Source organism: Gigantopelta aegis, chromosome 8 (genome assembly GCF_016097555.1).
Source record: "Gigantopelta aegis isolate Gae_Host chromosome 8, Gae_host_genome, whole genome shotgun sequence".
NCBI lineage: Eukaryota > Metazoa > Mollusca > Gastropoda > Neomphalida > Peltospiridae > Gigantopelta > Gigantopelta aegis.
Genome location: NC_054706.1, coordinates 70,263,586 through 70,287,859, shown reverse-complemented (window position 1 = coordinate 70,287,859; position 24,274 = coordinate 70,263,586). Strand labels below are relative to the sequence as shown.

At 34.0% G+C, this 24,274-nt stretch overlaps 1 protein-coding gene across 1 annotated transcript; it reads right to left on the bottom strand.

Moving 5' to 3' along the window:
• Positions 1-1,063: 1,063 nt before the first annotated feature.
• LOC121378376 (forkhead box protein K2-like) lies at positions 1,064-22,361 on the bottom strand. Its single transcript, XM_041506517.1, has 8 exons — positions 21,961-22,361; positions 16,748-16,960; positions 15,542-15,848; positions 14,874-15,067; positions 13,485-13,675; positions 12,421-12,624; positions 11,110-11,498; positions 1,064-10,236 (listed from the first exon to the last, which is right to left on the bottom strand). The coding sequence occupies exons 1-8, from the start codon at positions 22,317-22,319 to the stop codon at positions 10,117-10,119; spliced, it is 1,977 nt and encodes a 658-aa protein (XP_041362451.1). The 5' UTR covers positions 22,320-22,361; the 3' UTR covers positions 1,064-10,116.
• Positions 22,362-24,274: the final 1,913 nt, after the last annotated feature.

Genomic DNA, 24,274 nt, shown 5'->3' with positions numbered 1-24,274 from the left:
CTTTTTAATGCTTAAAAGTAAAAGAAAAAATCACCACCCACAATACATGTATTTAAATAAAAACATATCTTTGAACATTTTTATTTCAAACTTTTTTCTTCTTTTTTGTTTTTTTTTTTGAGGGGGGGGGGGGGGGGGTGGATTACCCAAACAATGCCTTCTCTTTTTAGGAGCTCAACTGATTTGCCTTCGGCACTCAAATTGTCCTTTTTAGAATTTTGTGAACCCCACCCTGATCTTCTCCTGAATTATGCATGTACAGAGGAAAAAACGCAGCTTATCCACCAGGCATAAAATAATTACTATTCTTCCCAGAGCACTCGTGTGAGGAGTACCGAGGCAGCCCATTACTTTACAATAGTGTAATATGTTGTAGGTGCTGTGAAAATGTAGTCTCACCAATGCAAACCTCATTTAAGGGGTAAGGAAGGAAATGTTTTATTTAACGATACACTCAACACATTTTATTTATGGTTATATGGCGTTAGACCACACAGGTATTGAGAGGAAACCCACTGTCGCCACTTCATGTCCTACTCTTTTCAATGTTTTATATGCACCATCCCAGACAGGATAGTACATACCACAGCCTTTGTTACATCAGTCGTGGTGCACTGGATGGAATGAGAAATAGCCCAATGGGTCCAAAGACGGGGATCGATCCTAGACCAACCACACCATTTAAGGGGGAGCTATCATTCTTGCTCCCCATCACTCCCTTTAGTCTAGATCAAGGAAAGTAATTTTTAGCTCCCCATAGTATGTGAATTTATATGGTATCAATATTTTAAGTGGCTCCTCATCACTCCCTTTAGTCTAGATCAAGGAAAGTAATTTTTAGCTCCCCATAGCATGTGAATTTATATGGTATCAATGATATTTTAACTGGCTCCTCATCACTCCCTTTAGTCTAGATGAAGGAAAGTAATTTTTAGCTCCCCATAGCATGTGAATTTATATGGTATCAATGATATTTTAACTGGCTCCTCATCACTCCCATCAATTGTTTTTTTTATGTCGAGGTCTGCAATGTGAACTAAAAAAATGAAAACAGAAACTGAAGATGGTTTAAAACAATACACTTTATTCATACAGGAGCCATCCTGAATCAGGCAGCACGGAGTACTTATTAAATCAGGCTGACCTGTAACAAATTAGCTACTGACTAATTAAGTCTCATTATTGTATCGACTTGAATTAGGCAGTGCAACTTTGGCCATTGACTACAAGCTGTAACAAACCAGGTATGGGCAGAAGGAAGCATGTACAAATTGATCTGTGTTGAAAAATTCACAGCAGCTGTAAACAGTATGTCAACACAAAGATTACTTTAAAAATTTGATTTATACAGTTTAGACACACACACACACACACACACACACACACAGGCACGCACAAACACAAGGAAATGTGTAATAAGTCTTACTCCTGATGAACAGAAAACAAATGTTGCTAGAAATAACTAACGCCACAAAAATACCAAAGCACTGTTCAATGTTAAGATTCAAATGCCCAAATATTAATAATAATAATAATAAAATAAATTATGAAAAAAAATCCATTCATGTGAAAATCTTAAATTGTGATCTACATACAGATGACCTAGAATAAAATTGAATCCCCCCCCCCCTCCCCATTAGATTAAAAAACAACTGTAAATGAAACAAAAACTTACCAAAAACCCCTAAAAACTACCTACTGAGCAACACATTTTTGTTATTTTTTATTATTTTTTTTAGTAATAATAACTATTTTAAAGAAAACTAAAAGTAAATAATACAAAATTTCTATAAATAGCCGATTCTCGAAGGGTATTTTTTGTTTGTTTGTTAAATGCATTGTACATTTGCAATTTGTCCTGTAAAATTCAATACATAAATATGTCACCTAGCCTAGTCATTTAAAAAAACTAAATGTAGGCGACTGCTCTTGAACAACTGACAAAATTCAATCTGAATCAATCAACAAATTGCAATCTAAAACATTATTTCCAAAAACAATGATGATCTCAATTTTTCTCTTCTGAAAACATATTACAATTCAGTTTAATAATTTTTTTCTTTTACTTGCAAAGAGTATTCTCAACCTTAATGTGTAAACATATGTTGGTTAATGTTTAAACAGATTCCAATACATGTTCATATATTGTTTTGTTTTTTTTGCACCTTAAAGAGAACAGTTTTGTGACATTTTTTTCTCTGCACATAATTTTATAGCACTATCTACATAAAGCATGACACAAAAACATGTAAATGACCTGAAATTGTTTTTTCTCTTCATTGTATGACAATAAGGTAAACATAGTTACTAATCATTAACTGCTATTGTTTTCACACACATCTTATACAGCTGATACTGTTCAATTGTAATGGATCATTTACAGTTATATTTAAAAAAATTTAAAACATTTATGTACAATAGTGTTATGTAATCTTTGTCTTTCAATAAAAATTACTTTTTGGGGGAATTAATACAGTTAACTATTAACCATTATGTAATGTAATACTTTTTCCGGTAAAATATATTTTGTGGCTTTACTATATTTCCATTTATACTTGTTAAATGTTCTATTTAATATAAGAGTACCAACTTAGAAAATTTGAAAATATTTATAAATTTGTAAATAAGTTTATACCTGTAATGAAAACCGAAGTTATTAAAAGACCAACATTAAAAATTCCAGCTCATTTTGTGAAACCACACCTTCTTGGTTTGTGTGTGTGTGTGTGTATAATATTATGCTCATAACAAATGAATGTCATGAAAATGTTTGATGACACAATTATATACATGAAGATACTGAATATAATTTCAGAACAGTCATTAACATATTTCTTTTGTGTACAAATGGGGCAAAATTTAAAAAGTCTTACACATGTGTAACTACATACATTTACAATGCTTAAACAGTAAATTTGGCCAATGATGTTTAACGTTAATACAACTAAATTAATAATAATGTACCAATCAGACATGATGGGAGGGGAGTTTTTGACATGACGTGATTGAGTGGTGGGGGAGGCCGACAGAAAGAAAATAAGAAACAAATTTTGCAGTTCACTGGGCTCTATTCTTAGTGAACAACTTGTGAAAACACATCTAAACATGTAAAAAAACAAAACAATAACCAATTAACACCACCTCCAGTAAAGAAGTTAAAGCTGCAAGGTCACCACTAGACAATGGCAGGGGTGTTCATGCATGAGGAAATTTGGTGGTGATCGTTTACAGTAAATTACAGTAACTGTTAATAATAATAATTAAAAAAACTAATAATAATAATATAAAAAACAAATAAAAGATAAACCCTTTTTTCTTTTTTTTTAAATTTGCCATTGGTTGCAATTGTTTCTTGCATTTTATGTATTTTTGGTTTAATTATAGCCTCCTATTAGGTTTAGATTATTAGTTAATTGCCTAAATAATTTTGAGAGAGATTCCGACAACTTTTAATTAACAGCTTTTAATTTACAAAATGTGACTGGTGCACAATCTATCCAATGAGTTATTTATTTAAAACTGAAAAGTTTAAACAGGCATGCAAAAATAAGCTACATTTTACAATTATTGCAATATTAAACATTTATCAATATGTATGTTAAGCAAACATGTTCAGGAGAGGCAACTGTTATAATAACCTCACAGATATTAGTGATACAGCCCACCAATGCATTTTCATAGTATAAGTTTACAGATTATTCAAACATGTTCAGGAGAGGTAACTGTTATAATAACCTCACAGATATTAGTGATACAGCCCACCAATGCATTTTCATAGTATAACTTTACAGATTATTCAAACATGTTCAGGAGAGGCAACTGTTATAATAACCTCACAGATATTAGTGATACAGCCCACCAATGCATTTTCATAGTATAACTTTACAGATTATTCAAACATGTTCAGGAGAGGCAACTGTTATAATAACCTCACAGATATTAGTGATACAGCCCACCAATGCATTTTCATAGTATAACTTTACAGATTATTCAAACATGTTCAGGAGAGGCAACTGTTATAATAACCTCACAGATATTAGTGATACAGCCCACCAATGCATTTTCATAGTATAACTTTACAGATTATTCAAACATGTTCAGGAGAGGCAACTGTTATAATAACCTCACAGATATTAGTGATACAGCCCACCAATGCATTTTCATAGTATAACTTTACAGATTATTCAAATCAACTATGGCAATGTGCTAGGGCATTGTTTTAAAAAAAATATATAAAATGGCATCATCCATTTTATTGGAAATTAAAGCAATATAAAAAAACAACAAGTATTATTTGTACAATGATTATAAATATTCAAAATGTAGAATGATTTAGAATGACCAAATATTACTAGTATACAGGACAAGGTTTTAATGTTTTTCAAAAGCACTGTATTTATACTTGTGATAACACACTGAACATAATTTTTATTACAATCACAGACCAAGACAAACAAACATATAATAATATTATGTTTCACACACAAATAACCAAGTCATAAATGTGAAAACCCCCACTATATTGCATTGACACACACTATCATTTACAATCTTGTGCATTTTATGTTTGCCTCAACAAAAATATGTGTCACATTGTTAGGTACATTTTTAAAAATTATTATTAAAATTGTAATTTCAGTCTTCAAACATTTGACATAAGCAGCCCATACTAAAATTATTTTGTCCAGTATTAACGTCATGTGCCAAATATTGTTACGGTCAAAGTTATGTGCTTTGAAAATTGTAGCAGGGCTTGTGCTTAGAAACCATTTAATGTTTGGTTTTGGGCTTCTACAAAGTCTGAAGATTTAACATCCTGGTAATGTTATATAAATAGCATGCAGCAGTTAATACTTTAGTAGTGTCAGTTTTATAAATTTTTATAAGCATGGGTCTAGGTCTAACAATAACACTTAGTGTGGGTTAATTACATTTGTCTTAATTAAAAATTCAAATAACTATTAAATTCATAATTACCAAAACAAGTAATTGTTTTCAAAGTATAAAAAATCGAGTTTGAGCTGGTGCTAAAACATTTTGAAGCAATTTACTGAATTTAGTTAACTGTAGTTAACTAATAGCTTCAATTAGCTAAATAAAACAAGAAAAATTAAGACTCTTTAATATTAATTTATTTTCAAGTTAGCTTTCTAGCGATTTATTAATGAAATATATTCGCCAAATTAAACCTAAATTCATTCACTGACTTAGGAAACAGCTGAAATCCTGGAAGTGCTTTGCATTGCAGTACTTTACAGTACCAGTACATAATGATCTTATAACCCTGTATTACAGCATTGAGACTAGTGGGGAAGACTTAATAACACATACTAATAAATCTATGAAGTCTATGAATGCCACCACAAGACAAAAAATAATGTGGCCTTCTATGAGCTGGTGGCTTTTATAGAGGTAAAAATCTATATAATATGTAGAAAGGAAAACTATGGAGTATCTACTATTGCCAGGTGGTTGTTACATATGGTGTGCTTTATGACAGGTTTGACTGATGTCACTAGAATTATGGCTGCAAGTATAAGAGAAACAAAATGAGGTGAAAGAATGAGAAGATATGTTGTCTGGAAAATATGATCATAAAACAACCAACATTGCAAGTACAAAGTTATGCAATGTCCAATAATTGTTACAGGAATTTGACAATGCCTAGAGAAAGTATGTATTTGCTGCCCCCAAAAACAAATAACAATGAATAAAAATGATGTGTTTATATTTACACAAGTCTTAACACAACACATAGTTGCAATCATTTGTGTCTTTAGACTGACCCCCAAAAATCAACAAATGCTTGCGAAAGATAGAAGCAATAACATATAGCTAAAATTAAACATTACTTATCAATGATAAATGTGATTCACTGATTTACAGTTTTCTCTTTGTCTTCTTAGAAAAAAAAAAAAACTATAGCAATAATTCGGGATGCAGATGATTCATCCTCTGGACGTTTCGTCCACTACAAATTTGTCCACTGTTGAAGTCGAGACGATTCATCCACAACCAAAAATTGTTCTTAGACAATTCGTCTACTATAATTTTTATAGTTAAATTTAGAACTTAGCTGGAACCTGGTAGCGGAATGGACACAATATCGTTGTTTATTGGTTGGTTACCTCAAATGATGTCACGTTATGGTATTTTTGACATAAATGACGAAATTTTAGTTTAGTACTAGCTTTGTTTTCTAAATAGTATGTGAGACTTATTGGTGTAGTTGAAGAGCAATTTGAATAACAACATATCAATGAAGTACTATAATGGACACACACAAACAATAACAAGTTGACAGTGCCAGTAAAAATTAGTTCGTTTCTTATACTAGTAGTTTACCACAAAACAAAAATAATTGACCATTTTAATGTCTAAGAAATAATATTTTAGATTTATTGATCTAAATGTTATAATCGAGTGGACGAATTGTCCGAGGTGGGTGGACGAATTGTCATGGACGAATTGTACGATGGACGAATAGTCCAGAGGACGAACCGTCTGGAAAGCAATAATTCTGGTTTAAAGGAAAGTAAATACACAAATACATGTTTTAACAAATCTAAAAACATCCACACAATCAAATGATACTTCCATTCACATTTTCTTACCACAAATGCATTTAAGTACCCAAATATTTATATATATATATATATATATTTAGCACCTTTGCAGGTTTGCTGAGAAAAACGTTCAAGAGTAAAAGCAAACTTAACACGTAACACTTGCAGGCCACCACAAAAACAACATATCTAATTTTTTAAGGAAAAAAAAAATGTTTGCAGTAATATATATTTCTAGTTAAAGCAACATACACTTTACAAATATCTAAATCGTGTAATCAAATAGTTTTCAGCCAGCAAAGGCTGGCTATTTTCTGCTAAATCAGTATAAGATAGCTACGGTTTAGTACAATGTTGTCAGGTGGCATTTTACTTCTTCAACCATATAAATATTAATCACTCATCTTGAATAATTAATAATACATATAATAGACAAAGCACAACTATCCAGTATACAGTGTTAATATTGTAATAACCACACTTTGTTTTGTTTTAAGAAGTAGAAAAATAATAAACTGAATATTCTAAGAGTTACACAGCTGCAGTATGAACAGATGTAAAGTGTAAGCAATGAGTCATATAATCAGGTCACTTCTGATGCATGAACAATGAGATGCACAATGATAACGTCAATGTTTTCTGAACACATGTAATTTTTGTTGGATGATATATGGACATAAAATCACAGAGAAGACATGCTTAACAATTCAATTGGTTAGAACACCAAATTCATACATGGACATCTGTAAACAAACTAAAAGACAGAAGCTGGTTTGTCTTAATTGTAACATTATTATTTTACTGTTGTAAACACCACATGGATATGCAGTATTTATGCCTTGTGATGTTTTGAATTTGATGACATAGAATAGCTAGTACTGTCAAAACAATATCAAAGTAACAAAAAATCAAAAATAAATAATCGGTAAAACACTTGAAAAATAACAAAATGAGATTATGACCAAACATAAAATTTGAAAGATATAACAGGATTACATAAATGCTCATACTACTTTCCAATAAGAATTCTCAATTTATAAGGAATACACAATGCTGGTAACATTTATGTACTATGTACAGCATATCTATGTCATTTGTATCAAATAATATTAGTACATGTACCACGAAACAATAAAATGATGCTATCACTGTTCTTCAATATAAATAACACATACTAGTCAATGTGATGACTGCCAATGTAATATATATGAGGGAAAATGCTGAAACAATGGTTTTCAATGGAAAGAAAATAGGAAGTATGTTATTTATCAAATTGATGCCTCCAGCCCTCTTTAAATTATATTTTCATTGCTTGTAAAATTTAAATCACTGTTGTTAATTTAAATTTAATCTAATATGGACTGACAAAGCTATAATGGACTGGTTGTTGAGAAAATAGTATCAAGTACAAGAATGGCCTCTTCTCATATGAGCATAAAATTATCAAATTGCTCATATTCTGAAATGGTTTGGGTTTTTAAATGTTTTGTGGAAAAACTTTTTTCTACCCTAACATTTTTCAGGTTAATTTCTCAACAAGTACCGGATTTAATTTCAAATGTGCAAGCATTTTCCAGTTTTCTTGCATGTGCAGTTAAAAGTAATGTGCCATCTTTGACTGCAGTGATATAACAGGAATATACCCAGTCTATGTTAAAGTACTTTTATTTTTGAATAGAAGTCACGTTGTCCAAGTAGATAGGAAGCTTGACTGTTAAATACCATAAACATTTTTGCAGTAGGTTTTTAAATAGGTATGATTATTTATAAAGATGATTTGCAGTGTTTTAAATTTCTGTTTATGTGCCATCATTGACTGCAGTGATATAACAGGAATATACCCAGTCTATGTTAAAGTACTTTATTTTTGAATAGAAACATGTTGCCCAAGTAGATAGGAAGCTTGACTGTCAAATACCATGCAAATTTTTGCAGGTTTTTAAATAGGTATGACTATTTATAAAGATGATTTGCAGTGTTTTAAATTTCAGTTTATCTGAAATACCTGACTAAACTGTACTTTATATTGTCTTAGAATATTTCATATCACACTTAATGTTTTCAAGAACAAAACACAGATATTAAGTTGATAGTTAAAACATTATTAAATCTAGAGTCAACGATGAAAAGAACACATTTTTAAGGAGACAATCTATGAACAATTTGTGAAAAAAATAATAATGACTGAAAACGTCAGAATTAAATTTCAGCTCTTAAGCCAATGAATGTAACGTACACACAAAAACAGTGAACTAACCATGACCATGATTAACAAAAACAGTAAACATATGTTCATTATGTTTCAACAAGTTAAAAAAAAAAAAAAATCAAAAACCATTTTTGATATTTGTAAGGAATACATTTTTAGAATTATGTACAAGTGTAACATATTGTTTGAATACTAATGAAACTATCCAAATACATAGTGCCGAATATTATTTATCAAACTGACAGATTCATAAATGATATTATTTAACTTTTACCTTTAATAATTGGCCTTACATGATAAACTTGAATTTTTTTAATAGAATTTTGAAGGTATACTGTATATGTATATGCAGAATTTCTGCCAGAGGGTACAAAGGGTAAAATTGTGTATCTAAAATCTTGGAAATTAATGGATACCTTTTTATAATTTTTTGAAAGAATTGAAGGATTTTGAAGGAAAAGAATTGCTGTTTAAAATTTGTCCAAGTACATGAAATGCAGATGCCAGTTTCTTCAGATTTCAAAACACATAACCACCTAGTAAGGTATGATCCGTTTTGTTTTTATTATATACCCTCAACTTATTTTTTGGCAAAACACCTGATGCACACATGCACTTTTTTTTAATCAGTATTTACAGAAAATATACTTTCTGTTAATAAAATACCAGCACTAAAATTGACAATAAAATGTTCCTCAGTACTTGTGTGTTTGATGATGACCACACATAATGAAGTTTAGTGGGTGTGCCACTAATCCTAAAAAGTACCACTAACAAAGCATCCTTTTGTCCACGAGACTTTGTAATCGCCAATGCTGTATCTTTATCAGCTGCATTTCATTTTTACACTTCTCTTTGATAACAGTTCTGTTAGCCAAACAAAATAACTCTAAACATCAGTCCTTTTTCCATTTATACCAACACACATCTGTAACCTGTTTAGAGAATTCTTCTTGGTTAGCTTTGATGAAAGTCATCCAAGAAATTGGCTTCCCTGTAGATTTAATACATTTATTATCAATTTCTCAATCAACACTGCCCTCAGCTTGAATATAACACTGACCTTTTTCTTGCCAACAAAAATCTAACAATCACAACTATTGTAAATTGCAACTAATTCGTAATACATTAAACTGAGAATGCAGTTCACAACAGTCAAGTGTTAAAACATCTTTTCAGTTAATAACCATATTCTTCAAGATAAAAATGTTCATATCTTGTCCGATTAATTGTAAAAATGACAAAAGGTAATTGTTAAAGCCCACTGAACATCCGTTAAAGTTAAAACTTCTCTCTCTGCTATCAACGAGACACAAGTGACAAGTTCCGACTGCTGTTCTATTAGCTTGCTTCCTCCACTTCCGTTTTCATTCTCTTCGAATCAGAATCTTCATTTCTGGCTTCTCCCAGTTCCACTGATCCACGTTTGATGATGTTTGATCCAGGTATCAAATTAGTCACCTAGTATGTAAAACAAAATACCCAATAAGTTTAAAACAATAAAAACAAGAACACTTATGTCAGAATTATTCAGTGTTTTGTGGACGAGTTCAGCACAAATATCATGACCACTTACTTCTTACCAAAATACTTAACATGGTTAAAAGTAGCGAGTACTATTTTTGTGATCACCAACAGTTGTTCGGTATGTAGCTTTTGATCACAATATGAATCAGCATACACATTAACCTAACCTTTTTGCAGCAGCTATTCCGAGTCGAATGAGTTGGCATATATATATATATATATATAGCAATATCTGGTAATTAAAAAAAAGAAGAAAGACATATACAGAATCTCACATAATTTTTCACTTCCTATTTATTGCACTCGCTTATTTTGCGAAAGAATATACCACTCGACTGCTACGTGGTCTCGTGGTATGTTCTTTCACAGAATAAGCGAGTGCAATAAGTAGGAAGTGAAAACAATGCATGTGAAGTTCTGTATTTATTACATACCTTTTTTTATGTTTTACAAAAATGTTTTTTAACTTAACGTCACTTTGTTAAATCTATTATTGAAACACCTTTCATGGATTTACTTGACGTTAAGATCTTATTCTGCGGCAGCCTTGTGTAATGTTTCAAATATGATGTGACGTAATTTGTAAATCATGTATGACGTCAGTAAATAAAAGGCGCTAACTGCAGTAAAAGTAAAAAAGGAATTCCTAATTTAAAAGTTCTGGTCCAGATCGCACACGTGTGATACAAAATAAATTTATCACTCAGTTTCAAAATGTCTTTATCACTATATTAAGATTGAATAGGTATGTAATAAATTTAATTTCATTTTACTATTGAACTTTTATTATCAGTACTATTGTCTTACCAAATACTGTTGCTGCTGCATGACAGCATTAGTTTGTTGTTCCTGTACTTGGCTGGCCTGAACTTCTGCTGCTAGCTGCATGAGGGGCTGGTCTACGACACTGGCCTGTGACGTCTGCACAATCTGGCCGTGAACGGATACAGGCTGCATGATCTGCACGCCCGGCTGGGAGATGAGGGTCAGAGGTTGAGGTGCCTGGATGGTGGTTAGTGAGGCGGCCGAGATGGCTGACTGCACCGATGATGGCTGACCCGTGGCGAGCGTCAGTCCCTGATGATTCACAGCCATGGTCAAGTTACGGACGAGTGTTGGCGGCTTCAGACCTGCAGCTTGATAGTGTGCTGCCTGACTGGCCGACGCCATCAGAGATGCCACCTTTTGGGATGCACCTATCAAAAAAATGTATCTAGTTAGATGGATGGCTGGATACTAAATTGTAAGACAAATATTTTTATGAATGTCAAAAATTGTCGAATTCAATTTTTATAATTCCAAGTGTATAATTTTTACATCAATACAAAACACTATCAAACAATCAAACCGTTTCTTCAGAAAATTTAATATGTGGCACAAAGAAAGAAAAAAGAAAGAAATGTTTTAACGATTCACTCAACACATTTGATTTACGGTTATATGGCGTCAGACATATGGTTAAGGACCACACAGATTTTGAGAGGAGACCCGCTGTCGCCACTACATGGGCTACTCTTTCCGATTAGCAGCAAGGGATCTTTTATTTGCACTTCTCACAGGCAGGATAGCACAAACCATGGCCTTTGTTGAACCAGTTATGGATCACTGGCGGTGCAAGTGGTTTACACCTATCCATTGACCCTTGCAGAGCACTCACTCAGGGTTTGGAGTCGGTATCTGGATTAAAAATCCCATGCCTCGACTGGGATCCAAACCCATTACCTACCAGCCTATAGCCTAACCACTACGCCACAGAGGCCAGTTACATGGCACAAAGGAAATATTCAATGGTTCTGAGGGGTTTTTCCCTGTCATTTAACCGATAAAGTAAATAATAATTTTATTATATTATATTTACATTTTATTATATTAATAATAAAGAAAACAGCTGAAACATTCTATTTAGCTTTTTAAGCATTGCCAAAAGTAGTGTTTCACAACAGAAAATATTTTGATCAGCAACATTTCTAGTCAATTGGAAATTTATTAGCAACCTACTGTTTAATGTTTTAAAATTGCATAGTGATCTCTGAATGCGATACTGAACAAAATATTCTCTGAACAACATGGTGTTCAATATGAACAAGTCTGATGAAGAAAACAATGTCAGATACCCACCCTGACTAAATTCAGCACCTTCTTTCTTTATTTCTAAATGCGTTCCATTGGTGAGAGACATGCCAGTGACTGCCGGCCCATTCATGAAGACCTGTCCTGGATTTGTTACTATTATTTTGGGTTTTGTGATCACTGATGGCAATTGATGCAGCGCTGCAGACCCGTTACTTGTAGAAACAGTGACTGGAGACAACACTCGAGACCCTGAAATGGAACAAAACAAATTGATTTTGCAATGTAAATCTTGAACAATAACAAATTGACAATAGCAGCCACAAAAACCTGAGAACCGTGTAAAGCTAGATGTGTTTTTGTTTTTTTAAACCACCACCTTAAAATTTGAAAAACATGAAATATTTTTCTAATTAACCAGGGCTCAACCTTTTCATTGCCAAATTAGTCAAGTGCTGATGTTTTAAATAAAGTGGCTACATTTAGTCTTTGGTTAATCAAATTATCTCTAACAATTTTTTAATAATTTCAACAAAACATTCTACACATCTGAAAACTGGAGGAGGGACAGCCTCCACTGGCAGGTTCAAGGGAGCACCAGCAGCCCGACCAAGGTCGGTAGCAGGCGGGGAAAGGTGGTGGTGGTGCTATGGAATTTTGAATGGAGCAGTTAATATGCCAAAGAGAAAAGGTGCGCAATTTTGAACGGTCGGTCAAAAGGAAAATGGCACTCATTAACAATAGCATGTTCTATATATACTGATGGAAAGAAACAAGGGAACACATCAATTTGTAGACCAAATTTAATTCACTACTAGCGTAGTAATGTCTGTATTTTATACCAAGTTGTAATGCAGTACTGAATGTCTGTAGTGTTGAATGTGCTGCCTGTGTTCCTAGTCAACTTCGGACAATATGAATTAATTTTTGACGCAGTCATTATTTCTTGTTGCTATCTGTGTGATGCTTTCTTTCTTTCCATCAGTATATTAAATTCCCTGCTTCAAAGAGTGCAATTTTTCACAGTTGTGTGTTTTTCAAAAACAAATGTCTGAAACTATGTGATTGAATATCAACAGATTGTATATCAACACAGAAGTCTAGCTTTGTACCTGAAGGTGAACCAGGTGCCGACTGGCTAAACCTCAACTCTCCTGCAATAGATGTCAGTGTCGCATGCTGGGCCGTACTTGAGGGTATAACCTCGGATTCGAAAGATGATTCTGGTATTGGACTACCTTCTCGTGACAGAGAGTCCGGGGTCAATGTGCCAGCCAGATGACTCGGAGATACTGGAGCTGATCTAAAATGAAAGGAATGTTTGTTCACAACACTTCAAAACATTTTATACTATGCCTGTATGTCTAACACAACACTCTTTGAACATATAGTTGAGAGAGTCTGAACATATAGTTGAGTGTGTTGGTTGTAAAAAGAAATAGTTTCATCTGGGCAAAAAATGTAAGCAATTTTATTTCATCTCTACCACTGTGTCAAGTAGCCTTGTGCTTAAAACATGTATGGGGTATCTGTAAAATAAAAGTACTAGAATTTTGTGCGGAACTAGACACTACCCATTATCTCAGAAATGAGCAGCTTGACCCCCAATTTTTTCTGATTCACTTTAAGGGTGAGGAGTGGTAGTATTTATATCCGTGGCGTTTATGTCGATTGCAGGTAGGAGTTTTAACCACATATTATGTTACAAATGTCGTCTATGGGATTTGATTTGATAGTATACACCCATCACATAGGGTTCTTCTACTAAATAGCAGCAAAGGATCTTCATTATACTGACAAAAACATTTCTGTGATGATTGGTAGCACAATTTTAGCAACAAAAGTGCTGGTCAGAATCAACCTAATATAAGTGAAAATTGTCATCATAAAAGGAGAATATGTTATTATACTATATTGTATTTGTTGATGTTTTGTGTATTTTTATCTAAATAAGTTGTATTGTTTGTAATTACAAAAACTGTTGATATGCGATTTTATACAATTCATAAAAAAAAAGACAATTCTTGTATGTGTGTGACTGGCTTTAACAAATACGAGGTTCTGCATGATAATTCTGTTTATAAAGTAAAGTTTGTTTTATTTAACGACGCCACTAGAGCACATTAATTTTTTATCTTATCATCGGCTATTGGGACGTCAAACATATGGTCTTTGTTTTTTAGAGGCTACTCCTTTATGACAGGCAGCAAGGGATCTTTTATTTGCACTTCCCATAGACAGGATAGCACAAACCATGGCCTCTGTTGAACCAGTTATGGATCACTGGTTGGTGCAAGTGGTTTACACCTGCCCATTGAGCCTTGCGGAGCACTCGCTCAGGGTTTGGAGTCGGTATCTGGATTAAAAATCCCATGCCCCGACCGGGATCCGAACCCAGTACCTACCAGCCTGTAGACCGATGGCCTAACCACAACGCCAGTATAATTCTGTTTATAACACTTTAAATAGTTGATAAGCTATATCAGCAATGTACTGCTCACCGTGATGAAACTCCACCAAAAGGTGTCCGGAAACACGGCACCCCTCTCTGTCTGCGTCGCCTGAAGGCCTGGGCTGTCAACTTGGGCTCCGACTGAGGATCAATTCGCCAGAATGAACCCTTACCCGGTTCCTCTTGGGACCGTGGCACTTTTACAAAATAACGATTCAATGACAAGTTATGACGAATTGAATTCTGAAATAAAGGAAAAATTCAACATGAAAATTAAAATTTCTAACCAACATACAGGACTGTACCCAGCTTAAAATAACTTGAGGTGGCACATGAAAAAAAAAAAAAAAAAAAAAAAATCATGGCATAGTAATATAGGGTCCTCTCCAGTTGGACACAACTAAAAAAGGCAATAAAATATTGACATTTTGTTAATTAAACCCTCTATACGTAAATTCTGGTATGTAAAGAGTAAATAAACACAGTTAATAGTTTTGTATTGGTTTCCTATTTAAATACATTGAAAAAAAGAAGAAAAAAAGATTTTGGTCCTAATATAGCTTTTATTCCTTTCAAATTTGAACCATTAGGTGTAAAAAAAAAAAACATTTCTTAGACAAACAAAAACAAAGTGGCCACTGTAGTTATACTACTTCTTGTAAATATCACTCCAATTTAAATTAAGTCCACAAGCAAAATAACAATATTTCTATTCACCTGCCACCCCTTATCAGCTGTCCTGTAATATGGATAATTTTTGGTGATATATGCATAAATTCCACTGAGCGTCAACTGTTTGTCTTGTGCTGTCGTCACCGCCTGCACAATCAACTGAGCGTATGAGTATGGTGGCTTTGTCTCATCCCTAGGCCCATCTTTTTCTGGAGACATCATGGCAAGATTATCCTTGTCCTCTCTCGGATGGGCTGCAGCATATGCTACTGCTGCGTTGAGATCGGGCATCAGACCACGGTAACCCAAACTGGCACCACTCCGAGGGCTGGTCGGACACGAATTGGCAGCACTGAAAATAACAAACTATTTCTTAACTTCGAATTTTGAAACTACAAGTGCTTTTAAATGACATAGTGCTGCGTCCATACACACTTGTTTTCAGGTCCTGTATACAGGCACTGAGACTGGGACTTCTTGTGCGTGTGTGTGTGGAGGGGGAGGAATTAACATACCAATCTATATCACTCAATGTGTTCTAGCATGTCCATCATTAGCACAGACATTACTTTGGTCAAACATTCTTTCCAAGACAGTGAAGCACGGGCATCAATTCAGTTATAACCTATGCTCATAAGTGTACTTCACAAACTGTTCCATCACACCAGTGTTTTTCAAATGAGTGCCATACCATAGTAATATTCTGTGGCAAAATACTTAGCATGCCATAGTACTTTCTAAAATTGTTGTACGTCAAGAAAAGAAAAGATATTAAAGTAGTACTGTATATTTTCACCTATAAGTCAATTTTTTTTCCAGTTGTTGGCCAATACAAAAACTGGTTATTTTTAAGACAGAAAAATATGTTTAAATCAAAAAAAATTTTATCAAAATTAATAGGAAGCAGCCAGTGATTTTTCACTACTTTTTTTTAATAAATTGTTGTTTGGTATAGAATTACAAAAAATAAATGTTGATATTTTACAATCCAATCTTTCTTACAAACTGTTGCTACTTCACATGCTAATTTGCAATTAAAGTGGTTCTGTGGTTCATGATTCCATGAAGGTCAAAATTTATTATGTACAATTTTTAAGGCAGAATAAAGTATGTCATTGTAAAATTAATCACAAACATTAAGCAGAGACAAAGCTGTATTGTGAAATATAAAAAATAAAAATGTGTTATATATTCTGCAAATATATAAAAATTAAAGTTGTAATTCATTAATATTAAATATGTGAACCATACCTGATTGTTCCTGTTGGCGATGGGCAAGGACTATTTGCAACACTTTTTTGAATGAGACCGACATGAGGAATATTTATTTTCAACGGCGGCAATGGCTTCTTGCGTGGTGGCGACTGACTGGCGGTTGGAGTCAAAGAGACTTCAGGAACTGGCTCCTCCACCAGCGAGTTGAACCCAATTTTAATATTTGTGCTGGGGAACCGAATAACACACCTGAAATACCAATAAATATTTTATACACTTTTATATAATTAATTAGTCTTATTTGAATATTGAACAAATTATTGTTTTTAATTAACAATTAACATAACAATCAATATTTGAGCAACTCAACAAATTTGACTTTCAACTTTTCTACAGCTAAATACTAAAATACAGTCTTTATAAGTCTCAGAAACTTGATAGAAAGTAAGTTGCCTTTGTGCCCCTCTTTTGAAGGAAACATTTGCCTTTGTGCCCTTCCAACTTGCTGTGGTACCCTAATTTGTGTTATTAAACCAAAGGCAACACTCGTCGTGCCCCCCCCCCCCCCATTTTTTAATTCAACCCCTGCAACTCACTAACATGTCTGTATACACATCAATTAATCTTTGTTTTAATAGTGTGCGACACATAGCTTGCTGGACTATTGCTGGACAAAGCAATAAATGCGTTATACTATAAATGAGAATAACACAAACTTGCATTTTTCACATTAATTTCAGGATCTACAGTGTGTACATGTGTGCACCTATGGTGGTTATTTGATGAATATGGCCTACTGATATACACATATGACTTATTAAAACAAGCTTAAAAACAGAGGTTCATATTTTTCTACATTGTTATATTTTCTCTAAAACCAATGAAACAATAATATATCAGTGTTTCTGCCAGAAAGAATTTTTTGGGTATGGTGCAAATGGAATTGAATGCAACCAGTCAACAGGGGGGTATGGGGGGGGGGGGCCCTCCCCAAGAGAGAAAATGGGTTAAGTTTAGGGTTAGGGTTAAGAAAATCAGATAGTAAATGATAAAGAGTAATTAATTTTGTCAAACAGTTACTTACAAAAAAAAAAAGTTCCAAACAATTTGGGTATGGCACCATACCCATTTTACCCTCTGGCAGAAACCCTGTATATATTCAGCAGGTATAGGACATCATGACATCCCTACCACTCCTTAATAACATTTTAAAATGCAAGATAAATGTATTCTGACATTTAGTCTTTCATTCTGCTCTCCATTTCATAAAATTAATTCAGAACCTTGCATTTATTAGTCGTCTGTTTTTCTTTTTCGTTCCAGCCAGTGCACCATGACTAGTATATACATAAATTAATAAGCTGTTATATGTGCCATCCTGTCTGAAGGATGGTGCATATAAAAGGTCCCTTGCTACTAATGAAAAAAGACTAAGGCTATATGCCAGAATTACCAAATGTTGTTGTGTGTTCATAGACTTTGTGGAAAGACATACTCCTTATTTTGATTACAAAAGGTTTATACGAAATACAAGCAAACTTGTCTTTTAATTGAACCGAAGATATTATCGGTCTGATATTCACTGGCAGTTCCGGTCTTGCTGAACCGATCAAAGTTTTAATATTATTATTTTAATAAAGATTTCAAGATATACAAAAAACTAAAAAGACGTTTGTGTGATCCCCTTATGTCGAAAACATGTTTTGTTATTCCCATCTTCATCGAATGAATCAATCGCTGTGATAAAATATCGCCAACTGATAAAAAGTAGTTTCGTTTTTGTAGTGGCAGTGTATATATTATTTGGCACCCAAGATGAATGATTTTAATGCTAAACACTACCACTTCCGTTGATTTTATAAGCCGTAATATCCCCCCAAAATGAAAAGTTTACAATGTCATAAGAACTGCTGAATAAACAGAATGACAGAAAGACAAAGTAAAAATCGTCAGTTACAATCAGTTATATCTGTAACCGAGGACAAAATATTAGACGACAGTTAGTGGAAACAAAAGATAAGTGACAAATTTGGCGCCAAATAAGGTTTTTTTTCAGTCGGAGATTGCCAAATCCATAAAAAATTAAAATGTTTTCATTGCTCAAATAAAATATAACTTTTATTGTGTGTATTAAACATACAAATGGATACAGGTATGGGACAAAATAGAGGCTGTTAAAAATACTATTAAATTACGTTATGGAAACTCATAAATGTTTCGTCAGTTGCTTTTTCGTACACAACGCGGCTTGTTTCCTTTGATGTCCAGTGTGATCGTTGTGGGGTTTTTTTTATGTGTGGAAAAAAGTGTGCATTTGGAAATAGCAGACACAGGTGCTGGAAAATATAGTATGGTGCTGTAAAATAAAGAGGGGCGCAGAAAAATAAAGGAGGGTGGATAACGTGAAAGGAGGGCGGCAAAATGCAATAGCAGGGTGGGCCGCCCCACTTAAATGGAGCAGCGAGAACACTGGATATCTATGCAGGGCTCAAACGTAACTACGGCAATTGCTGCTATTGTGATATAAATTGCTGTAGGTCAGAGGTGTCACTGACGGCACTCTTGTGCCGCAGGATAAAAATTACTGCCATCAGAGTAAAGCCCCCAATGATGGCAAAATGTATATACCAAAATGTATACACAATTCTGTACATTTACAAAAGACTTCATGCAGCAAAATAACCTTTCAGTCATGTTTATTTGCTACTTTAAAAAAAAAAATGTCATAGGGTGGCTCAAAATTGCCGTCGGTGATCCATTTTACCCACAGTATTTAAACAAAAATTGCTGTGGGTCACAAATTCTTACGTTCGAGCCCCGAGTATGAAATGTTTTTGTTGCCAAATGAAAAAAATTGTTGCGTATGTAGTTTAACTGGGAAACATTCCTTAATTTTTAACCAGTGATATTAACAAGATGGTGAAGTTTGCCAGAGGTGAAAAAAGATAGCAGGTTTTCTCTAATAACTGTGTATCAGAATTACCAAATGTTGACATCCAATAGCCAATGATTAATTAATCAATGTGCTCTAACGGTGTCAAACAAAACAAACAAGAGATATCTTGGGGAGAATAGAGATTATTTCAAAAATACTTCCATATTCCACATATCTTATTTGTTTTTCAATTAATGAAATGTTTGTTTTATTTAACAGTACGACACCACTAGAGCACATTGATTTATTAATCATTGGCTATTGGATGTCAAACATTTGGTAATTTTGACATAATAGTCTTACTGGAAGGAAACCTGCTACATATTTCAGTGTTCGAGATTAAAATTTGTAGAGAGTATCCCAGTTGGATAGTAACATTTTGAAATCTGGTATCCCATCTGAAAATTTAGTACCCCACTTATATTCCGTCCAAAAGAAAACACCTTTTTTCATGCTATGGAATTTACTACAAATGATTTATTTCTAAGCCGACTGATTCTAAGTTATACAGAAAAATAGTATTGTTTTGTTATTTCCAAACGACTTTTACTTTTTTTTCTTACGTCAAACCAAACTGAAATTATTTATAAAAAAATTTTTTATAGAATGATGGGACGGACTATAAATGAAATTCATAAATAACATCGTAACAAACTTGGACGACACTGTTCTCGTTCCCTATCTATTGATACGCTGCAATCGAAATCGCGGAATTCGTGAAATTTGCAATCAAACAGAATCGGCAAAATTATTTGCTGCATCTATTTTTGAGTAATACCGACATAAATTAATATTTAGCAGTAAGTGTTTCTGACGTTACTAATGATAAATCTACCTGTATCAATTTTCTGCAGATGTGGAATCAATATCTCAAAAACATTTGATGGGAGGAAACATCCAACAAAAACAATAGCGATGTAACAGTTTCCAGTCTATTGCTACCCTGCTATTGCTCCAGTGTAGCATTAGACGGGGTACCAGTTGGGGGAGATACTGTTACGGCATAGCATTAGACTGGGTACGAGCTCGAAAATACTGTTACTTAACTTCACCAATAAATGACGACTTTCATTGTTTCAGCAGGGAAAAAAAATGCAGGATTAAAAAAAAAAAAAACCCATTTTATATGGTATCCCGGTGGGATACTGGGTTATTGAAGTCTGATATCCAAAATTAAATTCAGGTATCCCCGGGATATCGGGATACCGTTAATCTCGAACACTGTATTTCCATTTAATTAGTAACAAGGGATCTTTTATATATGCACCTTCCCACAAGACAGGATAGCACATACCACGACATCTGATATACCTGTCATGGTGCACTGGCTGGAACTAGAAATAGCCCAATGAGTCCACCGATAGGGATCAATCCTAGACCAACCATGCATCAGGTGAGTGTTTTACCACTGTGCTGTCCTGTCCCCTTTTCAATTAATTAATAAATTAATATGTATTCCAATGAAATAAAATATAGTTAATATTTAAATGCAATGAACTCTTATCTTGCCACAGCTGCTATATGAATTGTCATAGGTTAGGGATTTTACCGATACAAGGTGTTTTGGCATCTGAATAAAAAAAACTACTGCCATTGGTTAAATCGATTTAAAAAAAAAAAAAAAAAAAAATTGGGGGGTGGGGAGGTGAGGGTGGGCTATTAATTTTGCATTTGTTACTTTAAAAAAGTTACTGGATTAATGCTTTAAAATTGCTGTAGCTAAGCTTTTTGTTCAGGACAACACATTTCAAAAGTGCAGGAAATAACAAATTCTTAAATTAACTTCTTGTGCATATATATAATCTAATTATCTTTTTTGTTATAATCTGACTGTTTCAAGTGTTTGGGTTATATTTTGGTAATTATACTTTCATTTGCATCATCTGGGTTCATTTAAGTTCATTAGTCAGATTTGAGTAGGTGAACTTTTCAGTAATAATCATAATCTGATTTAAGTCATGTTTTAACAAAGTCGAATCAATGTTGACATTTCCGTTGTGAAAGGAATTCCAACAACATAAATGAGTATAAAATAAAATTTTAAACGCATAAGCACATTTTTATATTTTTGTTTACAGAGCCGCCATTATCCAAAAAGCACATGGTAACAACATCGAACAAGGTAAACAATGAGAATTTATGCTAATGTAACTAATGTAATATCCATGATTCATCAGTTCAAAAGACCAATCCCTAATTACAAAAATAAAAAAGCATAAAAAAATTTGCATCGATAATAAAATAACTACGTCTGACGTTTGCCGGTAACAACAACACGTCGGGCGCCACTGCGCCAAATCAAAACAAAACTTACGATCGAGGAAGTTGCAGGGGAGGTGCACCTTTACGCTGGAATATTCCATCAATGAATACGCCATTTTTACCGTTGCACTTCATGAAAAAATTAGGGTGGTCAAAAAATATTTCGAGATGAACACGAGAAATAAAATTTGAATGTCCCATGTTTACGTCTACATCTCCTTTACTGCTGTTGCGTCCAATGCTAATTTTGGTACCACGCATATAGTACTCAAAGTCTCTGCCTTCCAACCTCGCAATTGCAGTCCCCTTTGATTCTGGAGTCCATGAAACTTTGGAAGGGCTTGCAGGAGCCGACCTCAGAGCTAACAACGCTAATGCGTCGTTGTTTGTTGAGTAACCTACGGCAGACATTATTTGTGTTTTCACACGCCAAAATGGACGAAAACAACCTGCCTGTTTACATCAAGAGACATACCCACAATTCATTGCGAAAAGCGTGGTTGCCGAATACGCTATATTCTAAATGAGATATATTATATAATCAAAACGAAGGCAGCTGATTAACCATGTTAAAAGGATGGGCGTGTTTTAAAATTTAAATATTTTTTAAAAAGTAAATTCCCCTCCGAATATGTTGGGGCGTATCTTGAGGATACGTTGCTTCAACGTATAATCATATTCCGCCTCATTCCATAAAGTATTAGAGATGATTTGCTGCATTTTTTCTTCACGTCTGAAAAAACGGATCATGCAAGAAATGTGATTATCGGTCATTGTTTTAAGTGTACAGTTATTATTAAAATAGCGGATGTAGCAAGCGTTCGCCGGGATCATGCTTAGGGTGTATGCTTATTAAAACATGTTATCGAAATCATCACATGCCGGCCATGGCCGTACCACTTTTGTGTGTGTGTGTGTGTGTGTGTGTGTGTGTTATATTTGTTATATCTGTGAAAATGTCCTTACAAGTAATTTGAAAGGTGGGTCTGGCAACCACGAGCCGTACCACTATTTTTTACACTGTGCCGCCCCTGATACGATTAGTTAATCTTTACAGGAAAGTTTATTTAAAACGTGCGTGTCATTCTGTGTGAAAAGCAAGTTATAGTCCAGTGGTAAAGTGCTCGCCTGATGCGCGGTCGGTCTAGGATCGATCCCCTTCTGTGGGCTCATTGGACTATTTTCTCATTACAGCCAGTGCATCCTGACTGATATATCAAAGATCATGGTATGTGCTATCCTGTTTGATGAATGGTGTATATAAAAGATCCCTTGCTACTAATTATATGTATACACCATATGTAGGCACGGAAATAAAGCATTTTGTGTTGTATTGTATTGTAATGGAAACATAGTGGATTTCTTCTCTAAAATTATATAAGTAAAAATTACCAAATGTTTGATATCCAATAGCAGATGGTTAATAAATTAATGTGCTCTAGCGGTGTCGTTAAACAAAACAAACTTGAATTTTTCATTATGTGTGATAATTAGTAATAAACCAAAAACAAATGATAAAATGTAGTTCTGCAGATCAGTTCATGCACATTTCTAGGATTTCATTTTTTTTTATATAGGGACCCTAACAAAGTTCTGTGGCATTGCTAAACAAAACGTCTCACCAAATACAAAGGCACAACGAACTGTTGATCTGCTATACGTAAAGGCGGGGTGTAGCTCGCCTGATGCGCGGTCAGTCTGGGATCGATCTCCGTCCATTGGGCTATTTCTCTTTACAGCCAGTGCACCACGACTGGTATATTAAATACCGTGGTATGTGCTACCCTCTCTGTGAGATGGTGTATATAAAAGATCCCTTGCTACTAATGGAACAAAGTAGCGAGTTTCCTCTCTAAGACTATATGTCAAAATTACCAAATATTTAACATCTTATAGCCGATGATTAATAAATCAATGTGCTTTCGTGGTGTCGTTAAACAAAATAAACTTTTTGCTGTACAAAACAGAAAAAAGTGGGAAGGTGGTCGTCCCACCCCAACCCCCAACACCCACCCACACACACAACACTCCCACCCGCTTCCGTTACGCGGTCACTTAATTGTAACCTACATTGGTCCCCCAGCTGATATGGCGAATTATTATATTACTGGCATCTAGATTATAGACATAAATATCAGATATATAGGTTAAAATCTCACCGCCATTGAATTACGAGACCATGACTAGGCAAAGCACCATATATGTTAGTACATATGACGGGTTTCTTTAAGATTTGTCAGTGGGATGTGACTATGTGATATTTCTTGTTTGTTTGTTTGTTTGTTTGTTTGTTTTTGTTTTTGTTTGTTTTTTTAAGTGCAACGAGTTGTGTAGATTCCATGTGCTAGGGTGTCGTCAAACCTCTT

Excerpts from the sequence above, each read along its gene's own strand:
- LOC121378376 (XM_041506517.1), bottom strand. The coding sequence starts at position 22,319 with ATGTCTGCCGTAGGTTACTCAACAAACAACGACGCATTAGCGTTGTTA. Across the intron at positions 15,849-16,747 it reads TCGCCAACAGGAACAATCAG|TGCTGCCAATTCGTGTCCGA; the intron begins GTATGGTTCACA and ends TGTTATTTTCAG. Across the intron at positions 12,625-13,484 it reads GGCACCTGGTTCACCTTCAG|GGTCTCGAGTGTTGTCTCCA; the intron begins GTACAAAGCTAG and ends GTTCCATTTCAG.